General features: G+C 47.8%; 1 protein-coding gene across 1 annotated transcript in view; it reads left to right on the top strand.

The window, feature by feature from the left end:
- The first annotated feature begins 2,208 nt into the window (after positions 1-2,208).
- The window catches only part of TMEFF2 (transmembrane protein with EGF like and two follistatin like domains 2), a 139,858-nt gene continuing 122,378 nt past the window's right edge, over positions 2,209-19,688 (top strand). The window contains exons 1-4 of the mRNA XM_076342250.1: positions 2,209-2,456; positions 3,891-4,000; positions 10,094-10,223; positions 13,055-13,081. Coding sequence (XP_076198365.1) covers positions 2,279-2,456; positions 3,891-4,000; positions 10,094-10,223; positions 13,055-13,081 — 445 coding nt within the window. The 5' untranslated portion in view covers positions 2,209-2,278. The remainder of the gene's footprint in view (positions 2,457-3,890; positions 4,001-10,093; positions 10,224-13,054; positions 13,082-19,688) is intronic.

Below are 19,688 nucleotides of genomic sequence, written 5' to 3'. Positions count from 1 at the left end.
AGCAGGGAGCAGATGTAGATCTACGGGGCAGAAAAGAGGGAGAAGAAAACCTGTCTTATAGCTTACGGAGAAGTTAGACAGGAATTACACGAGCATAAAATATTCCTTGGCTCCCATGTACAGAGCCCCCATATGAAGGGATACCAAGCAGTAGTACTGTCATATGGATTTGTATAGACCCCTCAAAGTGTGGTTGCATCAAATATGTTGGCCAGTATTTTTAACGAGCAAGTCCTAAATCTTTAACTTAGGGGTTGAAGAGGAGGTCAGACTTTTGGGAAAAGCAAGCTTCCGGCAGGGCCGCCTTACGCTCATTCGGGGGTCTCCAGGCCCGCGGGGAAACCGTGCCTATTCCCGCCCGCAGCGGCTGCCCTCGGGGCTCGCCCCTGCCCGCCCGGGGGCCGCTGCTGCCCCGCGGCGGCGCCGGAGCCCTCGGGGGTGCCGAGCTGCGCCCCGCAGCGAGAGGAGGGAGCAGAGGAGGGGCAGGGCGAGCCTGCCTGCCAAGCGGCCGGGCGCCCGCCCCGAGCCCAGCGGTCCTGCCCCGCAGGCCGGGCCGGGCCGCTCCGCGGGCGGCTCCCGCCTCCCCGCGCACCGGGCAGCGGCCCGAGCGCATGGGCAGCCCGCGTCCGCGGGGATTGAGCGCAAGTGTCTAGAAAGCGCTTCCCTGCTGCCGTCTGGACAAATCGATCCGTTTTTTCTTTATTTTTCGCGACAGCCGCCGGCCGCCCCATCCCACCGCCGGCACGACCGCACGTTAAGTGCCGGGCGGGGGGCTCCCGTTTACCTGGCGGGTGTCTGTCGGCTTCGCTACGCCCGGGCGCCGGCGGCGAGCGGCCGCGGGCCCGGAGACGCGCGGAGGAGGGGGCGAAGCCGAGCCGCCCCCACCCCTGCGGCGGAGCCAGGGCAGGGGCCGGGGCGAGCGGCTCCGAGCACCGGCCGCCAAGCGGAAAGCACCGACCGGGGGTGGGGGGGACACTGCTGTTGTGCTCCCGCCGCCCCAGGAGGGTGGGGGAGTCCCCATCGCCCGTCCTGGCCGCCGCCTCCCAAAACTAAAGCCCGGAGAGGAGGAGGATCCGCGGCGAAGGGCGCAGCGTGGAGAGGCGGCTCCCGCAGCCCCGTGGCAAAGCGCCGGCTGGAGGCGGAGGGAGGCTGCTGCGGGGCTTCCTCGCTCCGCGGTCTCCGAGCGCGCGTTAGGCGTTGGGGGGCAGAGCAGCCCTCCGTGCCGCGGTGATGGTGCATTTTTCCTCCGGCTCCGTCGCGGGGATGGTGCTGCAGCCCGACAAGCCCTTGGCCGCTGCCTGCCGAGGCGGGGCAGGATCTCCCTCTCGCTCTTCTCCCTGCTTTCCCCGCTGTGCTCCTTTCTTCCCCTCGTCACCTCGGCGGCCGCGTGCCCGCTCTAGACCCCACCGGCCCTGATGGCGTTTTATTTTCCTAACGTCGCGTCCGCGCGTGACTAAATACCGGCACCCGGGTGCGCGGCCAGCAACTTCAGCAGCGCCCGCGCGTGTGTGCGCGCCATGGGGGGGCCACGTACGTGCATGCCTGCGCACCCAGGTGAGCCTGCCGCCTGCGGCTCTGCGCCGGCCGGGGGCGATGCGCCCACACGTATGGGCGCCCACATGTATGGGCGCGCGGGGAGGGGAGCGGCGCGGCGGCTGCCCGGCCCCCGCCCCGTCGGGGGTGCCCGCATCCCCGCAGCCAGCGGCGCGGCGCGGGGGTCGCCCCGGGCGCGGCGGTCGCTCCGGGCCCGGGGGTGCCGAGCGCGGGCGCGGCGCCCCCGGCCCCCTCTCCTACCCCGCCCGGCGGCGGCGCGGCCCGGCCCTGCCCCGGGCGCTGCCGCGGGGCGCAGCAGCACCGCCGGCCCCGCCCGCCGGGCCCCGCATCCCGCTCGGCCAATGGGGGCGGCGCGGCGGCGGCACGTGACGCGGCGGGCCGGGACCTGCTGCTTCCCCCGCGCAGAGGGATGCGGGCGGCAGAGCGGGGCAGGCGGCGGCGGCGGCGGCTGCGCGGCGGCGGCCCCTCCGCGCCCTCCCCCCGCTCCCCGCCGCCCGGCCCCTATGGCAGCCGCTCCCCGCCCCGCCGCCGCCCGCACGCCCGTGCCGCCCCGCCGGGCTCCGCCGCTCGCCCCAGCGTCGCGCCCGCGCTCGGCCGCCGCTCGCTGACCCGCTGCCGCCGCCGGCCGGGGCCCCGGGATGCCCAGCGGCTCCGCCGCCCGTCCCTGCCGCCCGCCGCGCCGCCCGGGGGGCACGCCGCCGCCGGAGAGTTGAGTTAGGAAGTCATGGTGCCCTGGGAGCCCTCCCCGCCCCGGCAGTGCGGCGGCGGCTGGACGCTCTGCGACTGCTGCTGCTGGCTGCTGCTGCCCGCCGTGCTGCTCGTCCTCGCCCGCCCCGACAAGCTGGCGGCCTTCCCTACCTCCTTAAGCGACTGCCAGACGCCCACCGGCTGGAACTGCTCCGGTAAGCACCGGAGCACCCCGCGCCCGGCCCCGCCGAGCGCCCCAGCAGCCCCGCCGTGCCCCGCCGGGCGCTCAAAGTTGCGCGGGCGAGCCCGGGGGAGGCAACTTCAGAGGGCGATGCCGCGTCCCGCTGAATACACGGGGATGGAGAAGGCAAAAAGTCCCAGCCGTCGGGGCTCGCCGCCGTTCCGGGCGCGACCGCAGCCCCCGGGCGCACCCGCTACCCCCCGCTCCGCGGGGCCGGGCGCGGCAGCCGCGCCCTCCGCCGGTGCGCAGCGCCGCGGCTGCGGGCGGCTCCCCGCGGCACGGCTCCCCGCGGCAGGGCGCCCCGGCCCCGCCGGAGGGCAACTTCGCGCTTAAACGGGGCAACTCGGCGTGTGGCTGCGGGGGAGCGGGGCGACGGGCCGTGTGTGCGCATCCTGCGGGCGGCTGTTTCCGTGCGCACCGAATTGAGAGCGAATCGGGGTATGGGCGCCGCGACACCGGGAACCCGGTGCCTGTTCCTTAAAGTCCGGCTGACCTTTATAATGAGTTTCCTATATAGGTCAGCAGCCGGCCCTTCTCCGATACGTAAAGTAGTTCTGAAATTAGACTGTAATAGCCTTCTCGGGGAAAGAGCGTTACTTGGGGTAACGCGTGCATCGCACGTAATATGTTAGATCGGGGGGGAATTTCCACTGTAAGCTCTTAATTTTAAACATGTAGCGATATGGTTAAGAGCACTCGGATGTTTTTTAAAAAAAATCGATGGATTTAGATCTTAATGGGTTTGGAGTCTGATGTAGCTGTTTTGTTTAATACCTTGCTGCACGCTGTTGGAGTGGGAAGTAAGCTAGTGCAATCTGAAATTCATGCTTTTATTCGTGAACCGAATCTTCAGTCGGATCTGTTGCTTTTTCCTGGAGAAAATAAAGGCAAAGAGCTAGGTTCACTCAGCGGCTTGTGGGGAACCTGGCACTTCTCCTGTTAACTTAGAGGTGATCAATCTTCATTGGGATCAGGCAGACCATCACGGAAAACACACAGCCTGTTTGTCTTTATTATTGGGAGCTTTGTTGCATCATGGGCTGGAGAAATTCCAATTTGGACTTTTGTCCAACAGATTTGCGATAGGATGGGGATAAGTTGATGACATTTCCAACCCAGAGCCATGAAATAGCGTAATTACTGGGTGACTTTTGAGGAAACAGAGTCTGTGAAATAGAAAAAAAAAAAAGTGAGGTAGTGGGGAATAAGAACTAAGAGAAAGACCGAGGGAGAAACAAGAGAAAAAGTGGAAAACTGAGGACAGGGAAGGACAAAAGAAAATCTGGATTCTGTTGTTTCATCGACAAGGTTATTGTACTGTGTGCATTAAAATGGAATCATCCCGTATTGTTCCTCTTGCTAGACCAAAGCTGACATCTTTTTTTTTTTTTTCCTCTTTACATTTGAGGTTACGATGATAGAGAAAACGATCTCTTTCTCTGCGACACCAATACCTGTAAATTTGATGGGGAGTGTTTAAGGATTGGAGACAGTGTGACTTGTGTCTGTCAGTTCAAGGTAAGAAGATTGATATTTCATTCTCTAATTCACTAATGAGAATACAAATCAAGAATCTCCCTTTATAACCTATCACTTGGCAATTTATTTCTCTGCGTGCAGAGAAGTTAGAGGGAAAACCTGGCAGCATGTATGAAAGCTGGCAGGAGAACCAACTGGTGTCAAGAAGACATAAGTTTCTCTGGGAAAATGCAGATGCTGTGGCTTTAAATGTCCTTTCGGGTCTGCAGTTTCAGGTTGTGCGTTTCTGTTTTTTCATCTCTGCCCTTTTAACAAGGATTTAGAGTCCTTTCTAAATTCATTTCTGATACAGATCATGGCTTATTGTATTCGGAGTTCTGATCTAGTTAAAGAAATGGATCTGTAATGTGCTTATGCAATATTTTCAGGAAGGGCTGCATAGTGACAATGCTGCTGCCTGTTTATCTGCCCAGCTGATCAGATTAAGGAGCAATCCCTCTGTTCCAAAATCATGAACTTCCTTTAGCTTTTATGTAGTTTTAGGGGACCTATTACTGAGCAGTAGGGGCTTTTCCTTCTATTTTTTCTCTCTCCCTCTTGCAGCTACATCTAAACCTCAGGCATTCTCAAAGTCAGACGATTTCATTATGAAGGATTCCATTTAATATGTTTTAGCTAACTCACAAAACAGCTGTGCTTTACATAATGACCTGAATAAAAACTGAACAAATTCAAGGAGTTTTAAGCATGTACCAGCACGTGTTATATGTACATTTATGCCCCTGTGGTTTCTTGCATTTTAATGTGGATCTGTGAAGTTGTGGAACTTGTAACACTGATTTGAGTGTTTACAGTAGGGCAGGCCAAATAGTGCACAGTTCAAGATCATGCACATCTGTAATGATTAATTTATTATTGAGCTTTGATAGACTATTCGCTTTGAAGCATGGCAAGTATCGTTTATATTTCTAGAGCCAAATGTGTCTTCAGAGAAAAAAACCAAGTGATAAATTCCTTCATTTAAAACAAAGAAGGAATTTTCTGTAATAAGAACAAGACAGTTGTTAGCTGAAGTGCTTGTGTTTCCCATGTTGGGAGACACTTCATATTGACCATGGGGTTTTTTTTTTTCCTTTTCTAGTTTGCATGCAATCAAAAATTCAATGCAAGAATGCTGTTTCGAGCGTTTGCCTTGGCTCAGCATGTGCAGTGATTTAAGGGTTGATCTGTTTTCTCTTTCTAAGAAAAATCTGTAATGCAGTGAAATGTCTGTGACTTGTCCCATTGCCTGGTGGTAAGCTAGGGCAGATGTTGTGCCACGAGCATTGGGAACTTAGAGCAGCCACAGAGGGCGCTTGGGTCTTGTCTTTGGTCCCAGTTTGGTGTTGCCATTTGGCATAAAGCAGTGGACTCATAGCCTAGAAGGAGCAAACTCAGGTGTTGCTATCGGCAGGGAAGAAGGCATCGGGAACGCTGTTTTCCCAAGGCAGGATGCTGGTCCCTGGTGATTCAGGGTAAATGGAGCTAAGTAAACCTCTCTGGGCTGTGTTGTCTCCTCTTTGAGAGGTGAATGCTATATATATGCTGAGTTGAGCAGTTCTGTAGGGGGCAGTTGAAACAGATTTAAGGAAATCAGATAATTGGTATATGAATATGTAAATGAGATCGGAAGAATGAGTTGGGCAATGGGGTGAAAATCAGCAGTAATCTTTGGTTTCAGTGGCCTTTGGATCAGGCCCTGTAAACACTCGGAGCTCTTTGTCTTGATTTGAGCCCTCTGTGGAGCCACAGGGCTGACTGTGACCTTGGAGGGCAAATTACCTGTGGCTGATCCTGTGCCAGCGCTGCGAAGGGTGGTGCGGTGCTGAGGGCTTCTGTAGTCAAACGCGTCTGCTTTGATATAGGCAGAGCTTGGGGGAATGTTAGTTTCTTTTGTAACATCAGTGGACAATGTGACAAGCCAAAAAGATATGCCACCAGAGTAGAAAATTAATTTCTAGTGTGGTGTCTGAGGCTGGCCGAGTAAGGCAGAGCTGGCCAGGTAATTTATGTCATGAGTAAGGGGGTCCTCCATCAGAATTCACGTCCCCTGTTTCAGTGACAGCCCTCTGGGGTGATAGTGAGCAAATCAATAGCAGACTCCTCATCACTATAATTACTTTTTATGTTTTCTCCAGAATTTGCCAGGGGCTTTAATTGCAGCTTGAGGGAATAGACAAGGACAACAGCTAATTTTGCCTCCGTACTGTTGAAAAGTCTTGGGCTGGCCAGCCTGTGTCTTGAGGGGCTGGGGGAGGCAGAAGTGGTGAGCAGGGCTGCTGCAATCTTGGTTTGGGTTTTTTCAAACCAGAATCACAGATGCATCATGTCTGTCCAAGTGGAGTTAAAATTAATTTATTTTTATTTGAAAGGGTGGATATGATCAGACTGCTCTGGAACACCTGAGTTAGGCTTCCATCCCTGGAGAGCCAGCAGGCATGTGCTAAGAAAGGGATTCATATTGGTTGGCTCTCTTGTTGTGCTCTACTGCACAATGATAGCCCATTCACTGACTCCTCACGATGAGACGTGTATTGCATTGGAAAACACCATGTCCCACTCTGATCAGTAAATGCAGACCCGTCCCCCGCTCAGGGCAAGCCCAGACCTTGGTGCCTGCAGGGAGGGAAGGCACTGGGCCAGTGCGGGCTCCAGCAGTGGGGCTGAGCATGGGAGAAACCACGACCCCTTCCCTCCCTGCACAGAGCAAACTCAACGGGTCCACCAGGAGGTGCAGAGCTGTGCCAGCAGGCATGTGGTTGGAGACGTGGCTCGCTGGGGTCTGTACTCCAGTCTGTCCAAAGCCACAGGTCTGGCAGCCTGGGTTCTCTTCCCGCTTGGATTTCATGAACATATCCAAAAATATACCAGGTTATTTCCATCAATGTTGCATGTCTTTTCTCTTTAGTCACCAAGACTGTGGACGTTCACTGTTTTCTATGTGAGGAAGGTGTCCTGTTTTCATGCGTGTTGAATTCCTTACATGTTTCAGTGTTTGTGGAGCTGGAACGTCATCTGGCTAACTTGCAGCTTTATATTATATTTCCGGAATGTATTTTTGTGATACTTGGTTCAAGAGGCAGGTGGCATTTGGGAGTAGTTAATCTATGAGAGTAGGAGAAGGTCAAACTTATAACAGTGTTACCAGGAGGAGGAGTTACACAAGTTACCATTTTCTTTAGAAAACAAACCTTACGCTTTCAGTGCCCAGCACTGACCCCAATGCTTGCAAAGCTGGTTTTTCCCTGGCTGTGATAGTGGGCACTTGAGGCTGCTAGTGCTGAGGAAGGCAGCCTTTGACTGATACTTGGCTGAATTGGATACGTCCGTTTCCCTGCTCGACAGCTGTATTTTAAAAAAAGTGCATGCATAGGAAAGAAGTGAACAGTATGGTGCTATGCTGCTGGGTTTAGTGGGAGCTTTGCCATGGATTTTGTGGAGTGCTTGATCAGTCCTTACCTGGGGGATGGAGAATCATTCCCACACCTAGGGCTTGGTCTATTGAGCCCTAAACCAATGCCAAAAATGTGCCACTAGACTGAGGAAACTGACAGTCAACGTCTAATATTTTCCAGTACTAGCAAGAAGTATTTTATGATGGTGAAAAGCTGCGAGTACTGGATTCAACGTGGTCAAGTACAAGAGTCTAGCTCTAGCGGGTTAGAAGTAACCTGGTGACTAACATCACAACCTTCTCATCGGTGGTCTTGTTTTCTTTCCTGTGTAACTTCCACTATCATTTCCTGGTGGCTTTCTGACCCATCCCAGCTCAAAGCCAAGGCAGGATCCATCTGGAAGATCTCACTTCTTTTGTTCCTTGTGGCTCCTGCCTTTTCCATCTGAATACTAGTTGTCCAAAGGTGGTGGTGGGAAGAGTGGGCAGCAGATGAAAAAAAACATCTTTGACCAGCACAGTTTGAGAAAGAAAAGGTTGCATCACCGGTGCTCGTCATGGAGTACCCTCTACCTCTGCTGGCCGAAGCCAAGCTTGAGTGTGGCAGGAGCCACAGGAGAGATGGGGAAACTTCTGCCAGGAGAGTTAATCCTTCCTGGAGCCCTGGTGTCTCTCAAACGTATTTCAAAATTGCCAAGCTTTGGAAGAAGTTCCAGCCTAGCTCATAGCAGCTCTGTCACTCGTTTCTGTGGATCAGGACTTCACTCTTGATGCTGTATGCTGTTAATGTAGAGCTGTCTGGCCTTTCAGATTTGCAGCTGAGTCAGCGTAAAAGATCGTCTCTTGCCCTGGGCGAAACCAGCAGAGAGTTTGCCACCGTGTGTCTTGGGAACAGGATCCAACATTGTTTCTACATGTAACAGAGCCTGTTGAGATACTTTGGGCCAAATTCTGCACAGATTTCTCTGGCAAAAAGTCCCATGGGTGACAAGCAGATAGTATGTCTAAAGCAAGCATGATTTGATCCTTCATGCTTTAAAAAATTTGCATGATTGTGTTAATTGTCCTGACTAAGTATTCCAGATCAGCCTCTAGCAATTGCTGTTGAGCTTCTGGATGAAGCTGGCATTTTCTGCTTGAAACATTGCTCAGATTTGGAACATAATGGTGAAAATAGCGTAGAAACACTTTTTAATCAAGTGTTTAAAATCTCTGCATGGAGGAGCCCTTTGTTAGGAGCAGAAAGAGAGGATTTCTACTGTTGTGGCTGCTGGTTTTCTTTCTTGTTCCAAGGGAAGAGAGTGCTGGGGGTGGGCAGCAGCTTGGAAAGATTTAAGAAAATACAATGCATAAGGAAAATGTCATTTGATTTGGCCCAATCAAAATGTCACTCTGACCAACTATGAATAATTTCTTGGCAGCTGCTCTGTATGGAGGCCTGCAATTAATGCAATCTATGCAATTGTTTGTGTTAATCACTTCTGTAGTCATTCACTTTGAAGCATGTTTAATGTTTATATCCCTGGAATTTCAGTTCTGCATTTTACGTTGTGCCTGGCGAACACACCTCAGACACTTTGTGGCATAATACAGTTAAATAGGAAGTATGATTTCTTTTTAATTTTTACTTGGATTTAAGCAGAGGTGAGCATTTGTAAATAATAATTGTGATCATTCCATTTGTTATAATTAAACAATGAGGCATACCAGGAGTACGGTAATCATGAGATAATCATATCCCTGGTATAATTACCATGTACAGGGTACATCCAAGTATTTCTAAGCCTCAGAGTGTGATTATCTTATGATAACTGCACCCGGTAGGTTGCCCAATTTTCAATATAAAATGGAATTATTTTTATTAAAATGAACAAGAGAGGGCAAAGCTGTCTTTTAGTGGTAGAGGGAACAAAGCAGGTAGTTTGCAGACCTGAGCAGGAGTTTGAGCCGCAAGAGGGGTGTGTGGTGTGAGTGACTTCTTGCTCTTTGGCGCACTGGCTGAGCTCGCTGCGGTGCTGCTGCTCCTGCCCGCTGGCCGCCACGGGGAGAGCTTGGACCTTCACAGAGCATCCTGGCCACAGCTTGCTGGGAACAGAAATGTCTCTGCAGAAAGAGGGATGGGTTTTGATCATAGGTCTCTCAGAAATAATTTCCCTCTGTCCAATCAGTTCTAATTATAGCTAAGTACTTAAATAGAGAGTTATATACACACAGGCGGACACTTCTGTGTATGCAAACGACTGTCTCTGTAGCAGTGACGGTATGTATGTGCAGGAGGAGGGGAAAAGCGAGCCTGTTCATTACAGTTTGTCTGTAGCCATCCAATGGAAACACATGAGCCGCTATTGCAGATGCGAGGAGCCGTTTGCCCTGCCTATATTCCTTCCCTGGGAATGCCCCCACCTCGTTCTCACAGAGAGAGGCCTCTCTGGGAGCACTTACTGAACACTTTGCCCATTCAGATTATCTTTTCCCTAACCTGTTCAAGTCTGGTTTATGCTCCTCTGCCTTTTGTCTTTTTCAAAATACCCCCTCCCTCTCCCCTGGTAGCTGTAAAGGTGAAGAGGAGGGTCAGTGTCTCCCTCTCTGTTGTTTTCCCAGGGTTTTAATCCTGGAAGGGGACGGGGGGGCACCCAAAGGGATGCTGTGCCACCCCACTTGTGTGACTAATGCTGCTGCTTTCTGTCCATTCCTATCAGTGTAACAATGACTACGTGCCCGTGTGCGGCTCCAACGGTGACACCTACCAGAACGAATGCTACTTGAAACAGGCTGCCTGCAAGCAGCAGAGCGAAATACTCCTGGTGTCCGAAGGATCGTGTGCGACTGGTATGTATAATGCAATCCAGGCTGCCTGTGGACCTTGCCATGCCTCTGAATAAAATAACCTGTGGATGGCAAAATCCATTTGAATCCCTGCTCTGAATTCGTTATGGGTTAATTTTTTGCAGTCTTAGGCATGAGCAGTTGCTGCCATCCTTCCCTTTTAAGTAACTAACAGTATAGGCTCACAGTCTATGATACAGTATACCCTTGACACTGTTTTGCAGAGTGCGGCACAGAAGTTGATTTCTTTTTTTAATACAAGTATCTTGTGTGCTTTGTACACTTGTGAGCTGTTACAACAAGTAACTGGAAGCAGATTAAACGAGCAGATGTCTGATAAATGGGCATCTGGATTACCACGAACCTCTCCATAATCTGGAGGGGTAGAACTGGAGCGTTATTGCCTGCAATCTAGTTTCTTAGGTTTTCCCTTACGCATGTAGGGCCAGATTCCCAGCTGGCATGATTCAGCAGATCACTGGTTGTAATGAGCCCTGCCAATTTATACCAGCTGAAGATTTGGCCCAAAACACTTAACAAACAAGTCTGTGCAACAGGGTTTTTTTTCTGGACTTGTTGGAAGAATTCATTAAAGAGCGTATGTGAAAACTGACTGACATTTGAGACATCTTTGCTTAACTCTGAGCATCGTGAGCTATTTGTATCTCTGCTTTTATGAAACAGCTAGAAAGGTGAATGAGCAAAATCAGTCAGGAAAACTGAATTGCTTATGTGCAGGAGTTCTTGATGTTTTTCTTTTGTGCTCAGTATCTGTTAGAGGTGGGCAGTGAAGTTAACTTGAAAAGAGCAGGAGGAGTAAGTCTTTGTTCTTGAGAGAGTTCTTTAAACTTAAAGCAGAATTTTTTTCTTGGCTGAGGATGGAGGAGTCAATAAAAAGTGCATTAGACAAACTTTTTGCAGTGCCGTAATTTTGTGTTTTGTACACCTGAGAGAAAATAAACTTCTTTCCCTGGAAATGTTGTTCTTCTCTGAAGCTGTTAACTGACAATTTTCAAGAGGAAAAAAACATATGCTGCAATTTTTTTGTCTATAAATTGGTATTAAACAGAGCTCAGGCTGGCAAAGCCTATTGTGGCGTAGGATTTGTTCAACTTAGTAAATTCTCTCAACACAGCAACTGGTCTTTTTTGGTTCAAACTTTTTGATTAAAGGGGTAATTTTAGTGCATTGCTACATCTTTCCTTAAACTTGCTTGCCTACTGGCAACGGCTGTGTTGGAAGCGTTCTCTCTGAAACACTTTGTGGATTTCAGAAACAGAAAGGAAAAAAAAAAAAAGGGCTTTCCTGAAGTCTTGATCATTTGGCGTCTTTTTCCTTCTCCCAAGGAGGAGGCTCAGTGGAGAAGGGAGCAGCTGTGTACCTCAGGTTTTCCCTGTGGGATGGGGCAGAGAGAGAGTGCGCAGGACCCCCCAGCAGAGATCTGGGCTGCTGGGAGGTCCGGCAGCAAGCAGCCCTCCTGGCCGTGACCGGCAGGGGTCTGGGCATCGAAGAGTAGGGGCAGGAGGAGAGACACGAGGTCATTTTCCTCTAAAGAGCCAGAGAATATGGTAGTTCATTGTGGGAGGCAGGTGATAGCAGGCGTTCATTTCTTTCTCTGTGCTGGGGAGACCTGGCACACCTGGAAAGCAGTGCTTCCCAGAGCCATGAGGGCATTGTAATGAAGACACTTTTCTTTCCTCAGTAGCTTATTTGGGAAAGAGCATCAGGACAGAAAATCAGATCAGGAAAATGCAGGAGATGGTCGCTGGGAAAACACCATCATTTTCGGTTCTTTTCCAGCCCCCTTTTGCATCTGTCCTATGCAGTCTTGCTGTGTAAATCTACCATTTTAAGCCATTCTTGTGACAGGTTTATTTAAATAAAGGTTTTCCTTTTTTTAACTTTGAGCAATGATGGCACGTACAAGCCAGTTCAGTTCCACCAGACCTTGCTGTAAGTAAATTAGATCTAACAGTTCATAGGGTAATTGGATCCCAAAGCAGCCTTTCCAAACTCATTCTATTAATCTTGATGCTGATAAATGGATAACCCCTCCACTAAGGGGGAAGATGGGATGACAACCTCCCTCCCTTCCCTGAAAAAGAAACTCCTCTTATGGATTATTTTTGGTAACCCTACACGTGTGTGCATTTCTGTGCTTTGCCTTGCTTAGAAAGTTTTGTAATGAAGCTCCAGGCTTGGCAATTTCGTGATATTGCACTTTCTAAATTTGTGACTCTCGTCATTCCAGCCAACAAAACATCGAGCAGAGGAAAAATAAAGATAAAGCACTCAATTTTGAAACTCAGCAACGACCTCAAGAAAAATGGCATTGTAATTGTTTATCTAAAGACTTTGAATAATAATAATTTCAATGGTTTATTCCACCTAGTTATGATCTGATGAGATGTCACTGTTTTGTAAGATAATGACATGAATTTCCAATTGGTCTGGCCTCAAACAAATGGGTTTAAAAAATTCTTTTTGATGGTGGGGGTTTAGCAGTGGCCAAGTGAAGTAACTTTGCACAACTGTTGGGAACAAAGCTTTATCAGTCCCAGTACAACAAAACGAGGCAGAGGCTTATGAGGATGTTACAGCACTCCAGGGTTTACGTTATTTTAATCTGATATAGAGACTTTAAAGAAAAAGAGTTGAGACATGAGGAAGATGGCTTGAGTGAACTACGTTCAGATTAGATCTCTATAATTTACCCAGGGATGACATCAAACGTAAGGTACGCTGTAATACACTTAACTGAACAGTCTTGCTTTGCATGCTTACAGGACATACTGTAGCACATGAATATAAATTTCTTTCTGTTCTTTTCTCAGATGCTGGCTCAGGATCTGGGGATGGAGGTAAGAGCCATCTTTTAATATCTCTGTGCTTATGTGTACATACATTGTCTTTCACAATTTCAGATTGTAAGTGGATATGCTTTGCAGTTTAGTTGTTACACTACATAATGTCTTTTGTTTAGCTTTTTCTCTGAAAAAAGTGACATTTAGCATTTTAGTCAAGCTGGAACCTAATAACGACATGCTGTTTTCTAGGGAAATTCAGAAAGCTGTGTTACTTCCAATAGGACTTGGAATTATTCATAGGTTGTGCTAGGAGCTCTATCTCCATCTACTGTTACAGTTGCATTAATTTGTTTTATGTTTAGAGTAATATTTCTTTTGTTTTTAAAACATGAGCCGAACCCTTGGCTCCTCCTCACTGGAGGATTCAAGCCAAATATTTTGTGGTAAGGGAGAGCATTCTTTCAACGATATGAAGAAATGTCACAGGGAAAGAACAATGTGTTTTTATAAGAACAGCAGCAGCAAAAATGAACACGGAAATAGTCTAAACCCTTTGCTGCATACAGAGGATACTGTAAAATGTAGGCAAACTTGCATTTAAGTTGAGGGCTGTTTTTTTTTTTTCTTAGGTGCAGTCATTTATGGGTTTGCTTGTTTAACACTGGTCCTAGGGCTTGTGACTGATCCTTCTCAGAACTATAAGTGTTGGGTGTGCCCTGCCTCGGGGCAGGGAATGTGACTTTTAGGAGCTACTTGCATGGTGGGGCTGGTGGGTCATAGAATCATAGAATAGTTTGGGTTGGAAGGGACCTCTAAAAGTCATCTAGTCCAACCCCCCTGCCGTGGGCAGGGACATCTTCAACTAGATCAGGTTGCTCAGAGCCCCGTCCAAACTGACCTTGAATGTTTCCAGGGACGGGGCATCCACCACCTCTCTGGGCAACCTGTGCCAGTGCTTCACCACCCTCAGTGTAAAGAATTTCTTCCTTCTATCTAGTCTCAATCTCCCCCCCTTTAGTTTAAAGCCATCCTCCCTTGTCCTGTCGCAACAGGCCCTGCTCAAAAGTTTGCCGCCATCTTTTTTATAAGCCCCCTTTAAGTACTGGTAGGCTGCAATAAGGTCTCCCCGAAACCTTCTCTTCTCTAGGCTGAACAACCCCAACTCTCTCAGCCTTTCCTCACAGGAGAGGTGTTCCATCCCCCTGATGATTTTCATGGCCCTCCTCTGGACCCGCTCCAACAGGTCCGTGTCTTTCTTATGCTGAGGGCTCCAGAGCTGGACACAGGACTCCAGGTGAGTCTCCCTGGAGGTCTCCCCAGAGCAGAGTAGAGGGGCAGAATCACCTCCCTCAACCTGCTGGCCACGCTTCTTTTGATGCAGCCCAGGACACGATTGGCCTTCTGGGCTGCGAGCGCACATTGCTGGCTCATGTCCAGCTCTTCATCCACCAGTACCCCCAAGTCCTTCTCAGCAGGGCTGCTCTCAATCCTTTCATCCCCCAGCCTGTATTGATACCGGGGGTTGCCCTGACCTAGGTGCAGGACCTTGCACTTGGCCTTGTTAAATCTCATGAGGTTCACACGGGCCCACTTCTCCAGCTTGTCCAGGTCCCTCTGGATGGCATCCCATCCCTCTGGCATGTCAACCGCACCACTCAGCTTGGTGTCATCTGCAAACTTGCTGAGGGTGCACTCGATCCCACTGTCTGTGTCATTCATGAAGATGTTAAACAGTACCAGTTCCAATACCTGTGGGATGCCACTCGTCACCAATCTCCATCTGGACTTTGAGCCGTCAGGCTTCTCTGGGGGCTGGGAGGGCCAGGGCTAGTTTGGGTGGCTATGGAAGGTTGTTCTTAAGAGTTACCCTCATTTCTGCCCAAGCCCCCTGAGTAAACTCTAGGAGCCCCATGGCAGGGGGTGGGCAAGGTCAGCATCAGGCTGGGATGCTGCTGGGCTCCTGCGGCTGGGGCAGCCACCAGGAGCTGAGCCAGCTTTCTGCATAAGACACAGACAGCACGTCTGGGCTCTTACCCAGTTTTATGGCTGGTCCTGGCTGGATTCAGGTTTTTCAAATACAGTGCCATTATTTGGTAAAATATCACCTAGTCCTCATGTAGTTTTGGTAACCAGTATATTAGAGAGCACAATGTGTAGGTAAAGTATTATTTTTACCTGTGAAGTGGTCAACAACATGAGCATGAGGCACTTGCAAGGGACCTAATTTTCCGATATTGGACTCAGGCTGTTTTCTGGAAATCAGGACACTTTAAGATGCTTCAAATCTGGCTCCCAAGAAACCACAACCTAAAATATTGCTATTTGTTTTCAAAAGTTTTGTCCAGTTATTCCTATTTTACTCTAATGTCTTTTTAAATTGCCTTTTTAAACTGTTAGACCAAAGAAATTCCTTATTCAGTGCTTAACAGAAATCTACAATTTAATTTATATTTATGATAGGGTTTTCATGGATATGGTCAATAAATCAGTTTTTAAAATTAAATCAGTTTTCAAATTAAAAAAGTAGTGCAAAATTCGTCATGTATGTACCAAGGAAAACAGATAAGATTTCCAGTTTGTTTTAGAACTGGGGGCGGTAGGAAAACAAACTTGGCCACTTTCTAAAAGTAATGAATTCCATACTGAAAAACATAGGAATTTAAAAGCATGATTTCTAAACAGTTTAATTTTAAAAGCTGAGGTTTGCAGAAGATGAGCAGAACAGGGCCTTGGAGACTGACTGGGCAGATAGTAAGGAAGCAGATCTGTGAAGGAGACAGAACCAAGTTGGTGCTTGTGTTTAAAGGTCTACAAAGCTGCCTTGTATTATTCAAGATTTAGTAGGCAGCTATGGCTGTTCTTAAAGTACAAAAGTATATTTATGTGCCCTAAGAAGCTAAATCCAGCCAAGTAAATGTTGTCACTACATCACTCTTTACTAGACACGGTCTTGTTGTAAAAGCTGTAATAAATTTTGGATGTCATCACAGTAAGTCTTGTAAAATCCACTTCAACAATCATGAGTGGGATGTTTTTCTATGCCTAAGACCTCAAGCTTCTCAATCTTGTGTGTTTTCTGTTTTTATGGAAGTTTTCCTTTCTTACGCTTCTTCAAGCAGTCTTGGGTAGCAAACTGCTAACTAATGCAGCATCTTTTTTTTTGAAAAAAAATGCCATAGGGACCCTTCCAGCTGGCCATACGTCTGCCTAAATCAGCAGAATGGTGCTGTGCTGGATGCTGTAGGTGTCAGAGGTGCTGGGTATGTCTGCAGCGAGGTACCTGAGATATCTCGGACGTTGGGAGCTCTTAGGAACAGCCATTCTCTTGCTGATTTGCCCCGTTTCTTGTTGCTGACAGAGTACTGGTGGGATACAGGCTAGCGCAACACTGGCATTGCTGTTTTCTCTGTGTTGCGACTATATATGTTGTGTTTTTCAGAGGTGGCAGACTTACTGGTGAGGTTCAGGTTTGTGTGACTGTTGCGGTCTGTCTTTGGGAGGTTCCTTGCAGCCAGGGAGACTCAGGCTGGGAGCCCTGGGGGACTGCTGTGGGCACAGGCAGGCTGAGCAATGCCTCCTGGGCACGGATTAGGATTCTCTGGTTAAAAAGACAAAGGGCGGATGGACTTCTACTTGAAAGCACCTATAAGGGCTGATGCTTCAGTCTGAATTCCTGAGGACTGTCCTTAGCAGCAGCAATCTCTGCCTCTCAGCACTTGTAGGTAGAAAAGGATGTTGCTTCTTACTGGAGCCCTTCCATACTACTCCCATGGGTTCCCTTAGTGTTTTTGTGTATCACTCCACAAGCTGTGAGATGAGGGAACCAGCTTTTCAACAGAGTTGTATCTCATGGTTGGATTTCTTTGGTCTGATACCGTACACATCTAATAAGGAATTAACCCAAATTGCAAACTGGTAGAGGACATAATGTTTTTCCAGTTCCTGGAACACAGCAAGTTTCTTGCTCTGAGGTGGTTTCCCCTATGACTGATAGTAGTTCAGCTCTCAGTACTGCTTCTCCCTCAATGGAGCTCTTGTCAAGTGAAAATATAGAATCACAGAATCATTTAGGTTGGAAAAGACCTTTAAGTTCATCGAGTCCAACCATAAACCTAACACTGCCAACTGGATGATGCTTCAGAAATTGCTGGAAAAGGGTTGGTGCAATGGACAGACGTACACAAACACACCGTGTGGTCACACAAGCCTCATTTTCTCAGGAAATTGGATAGAGCAGGAACACTATAGCCAGAGGCCATGTTTTGCCTGCCACGTCTCCCTTCTGTGCGTTCCTACCTGGATTTGCAGAGAAGTCTTCTCAATTTATTACTTAGGATTTGGGGTTTTCTGAGTTACTGTCAAGGATGCTGGGATCAGAGAGGTCCCAGCTTCTTAGCACCTTAATGATCTTGAGGGCTTTCCAGAGGTGATTTAATCTCCCTTTATGCAGCAGTAGCGTACAAAAGTCCCCTTATTTGTAAAGCGATGGGGGAATCTTAATCTTATTTGATTATTGAGCCTTCAGCATGCACTTTTGGGGGATATCCAGTAAATGGGTAAGAACAGTAGGTGTTCAAATTTCTTACTGCAGACGACGTTTTTCCCTGTAAATGAAGACTAAAAATGCAGAATCAAGAGCCTTTTCTATGTTTTGATTGCAGAAGCTGGGAGTATGGTGTGGAATTATTTAAAAACCCATATCCCAGAAAGATACTAATCAATGGCAGAAAGAATGAATGTGAAAGAGTTTATACAGAGAGTAATTTAAAGAGATTCCATTCATTTTCATCTATGCTGTTCTCTAGACAACTGGGTTTTTTTAGAACCCAATGATTCATGTTTTGGTCTTGAGCAGCTTCATAATGAATTCTTGCTCGTTTCCTAGCTTCCTTCAAACAGCGACAAACTCAAGATGCAGTATTTCATTATAGCTCTTAATGTGCTAAGAACATCTCTCCTTGGTTTCTTTTTTACATTGAACACTTCTTTCCCCTCCCTGCACTGTCTGTATTCTTAGCTCTGTTGATTGGCTTGCATTCATAGTCCAATGGATTTACTGTGGGTGACTATCGCACTAGGTGTTTTTGTGGTCCCCAGCATGGCAGTGCATAAACACCTACATTGAATTAGTTTCAGAGCCTCATTCAATTTCCCTTCAAGTCCTACTGACTTCAGTGGGAATTGTATGGGGCCCCTGGGTACACAGATCTTAATCCTAGTTTGATTTTTATGTTAATTCTTTATGATCTAGACTAAAGCAGAATTAAAAAACAAGTCATAATTCATCAATATCATCATCACCATTTATTTTACAGTAGCATCTAGAGGCGCTAATTATAAGATTAGGGCTCCAGTGTGGTACACCCTGATACTGTGAGGCACTTCTTCACAGTGAGGGAGAAAATAAAATCTGTGAAGCAGAGTCTGGATATCCAAGTTGGGCAAAGGCTGGAAGTTGCATTACAATTCAGCGGCTGAATTGGGAATAACACATGCCGCTTCGGAACCAAACCAGTGCTGTGTCTTTTGAACCACGCTGTTTGTCAGCAGACCCATATGTAATCCAGAAGGAATTGGAGATTATACTGTTCTTAAAGTTATTCCTAATTTGCCACTGGTAGACACATCTGGAAATCAACAACCTTACAAGCCACCTCTTTTTTTTCCCTTCTGTCTCTCTTTTTGCATGTGTATTTTAAGGATGAGAATGGCTTTTTTGTTTGTTTGTTCTTTGTGTTTATCCCTTCAGTGTTATCCAGAAAAATTGAAGTCCTGCAGCTCTTTGTAGGTACCAACATGTAGATTTAATGATAGATTTGCAATTCTGCTCTGCCTTTCCTGTTGGCTTAGAGACATGTGAGTAAACACATACATATTATAAATCTGTGTGGAGCAGCAGTCATCTTGAAACACTAAGCCAGAGAAAATAGGGAGGAAAAAATTAATGCTTTGAAACCTAAATTATTTTTTAAGGTAAACTGTAATGCAGCACATGTATGTGTGTATATATATATTTTTTTTTTTTCTCCCTTTAATCAACAGGCAAACAGCTACTTTGACCCAATTGCGTTTGTACTTGTCTCCATGCTGGTTTTATATGACTAACTTGAATTCAGCAGCTCTGCTGCTTTTCCACCGATTTCCCTTTCTGCTTTATTACAAGGTTGATTGATGGGCAGGGTTATGCAGAACACAATGAATATTGCTGTAAACACTGTCCTAGCAATAACACTTGAGCCAAAATACACCGTAGAACCTGGAGTGTATATTGGTTTGAATGAAGCAGTGTATAAAATGCAATGCTGATAAACACACACACACACACATATTCTCAATATATGGGAAAATACTGGGAGTATTCTAGTTTAACCTCTGAAAGAAAGGGAATTTGTATTTTGAGCTACAGATCCTGTCCTTTCATTGCCTGGGTGTAATGGGTGATACAGGCTTCTCTCATGTGAATTTAGAATATCTGCTGACCCCACGTGCTATCATCAACTTCAATAAGGCAATAGGAAAGCTGCTTCTACTCTAATTTCATTTGGGAGGTATAATTTAAAGAAGGTACAGAATCAACTATAAGCAATGTGCACTGACTGGGTAAATACCTCTGGAGGGAATGTTTAAATCTTAAATGATTGACCTCACTGTGAATGGTCAA

Source organism: Aptenodytes patagonicus, chromosome 6 (genome assembly GCF_965638725.1).
Source record: "Aptenodytes patagonicus chromosome 6, bAptPat1.pri.cur, whole genome shotgun sequence".
Classification (NCBI taxonomy): Eukaryota; Metazoa; Chordata; class Aves; order Sphenisciformes; family Spheniscidae; genus Aptenodytes; species Aptenodytes patagonicus.
Note: the sequence above shows the minus strand (reverse complement) of the source record. Positions and strands in the feature narration are given on the sequence as shown.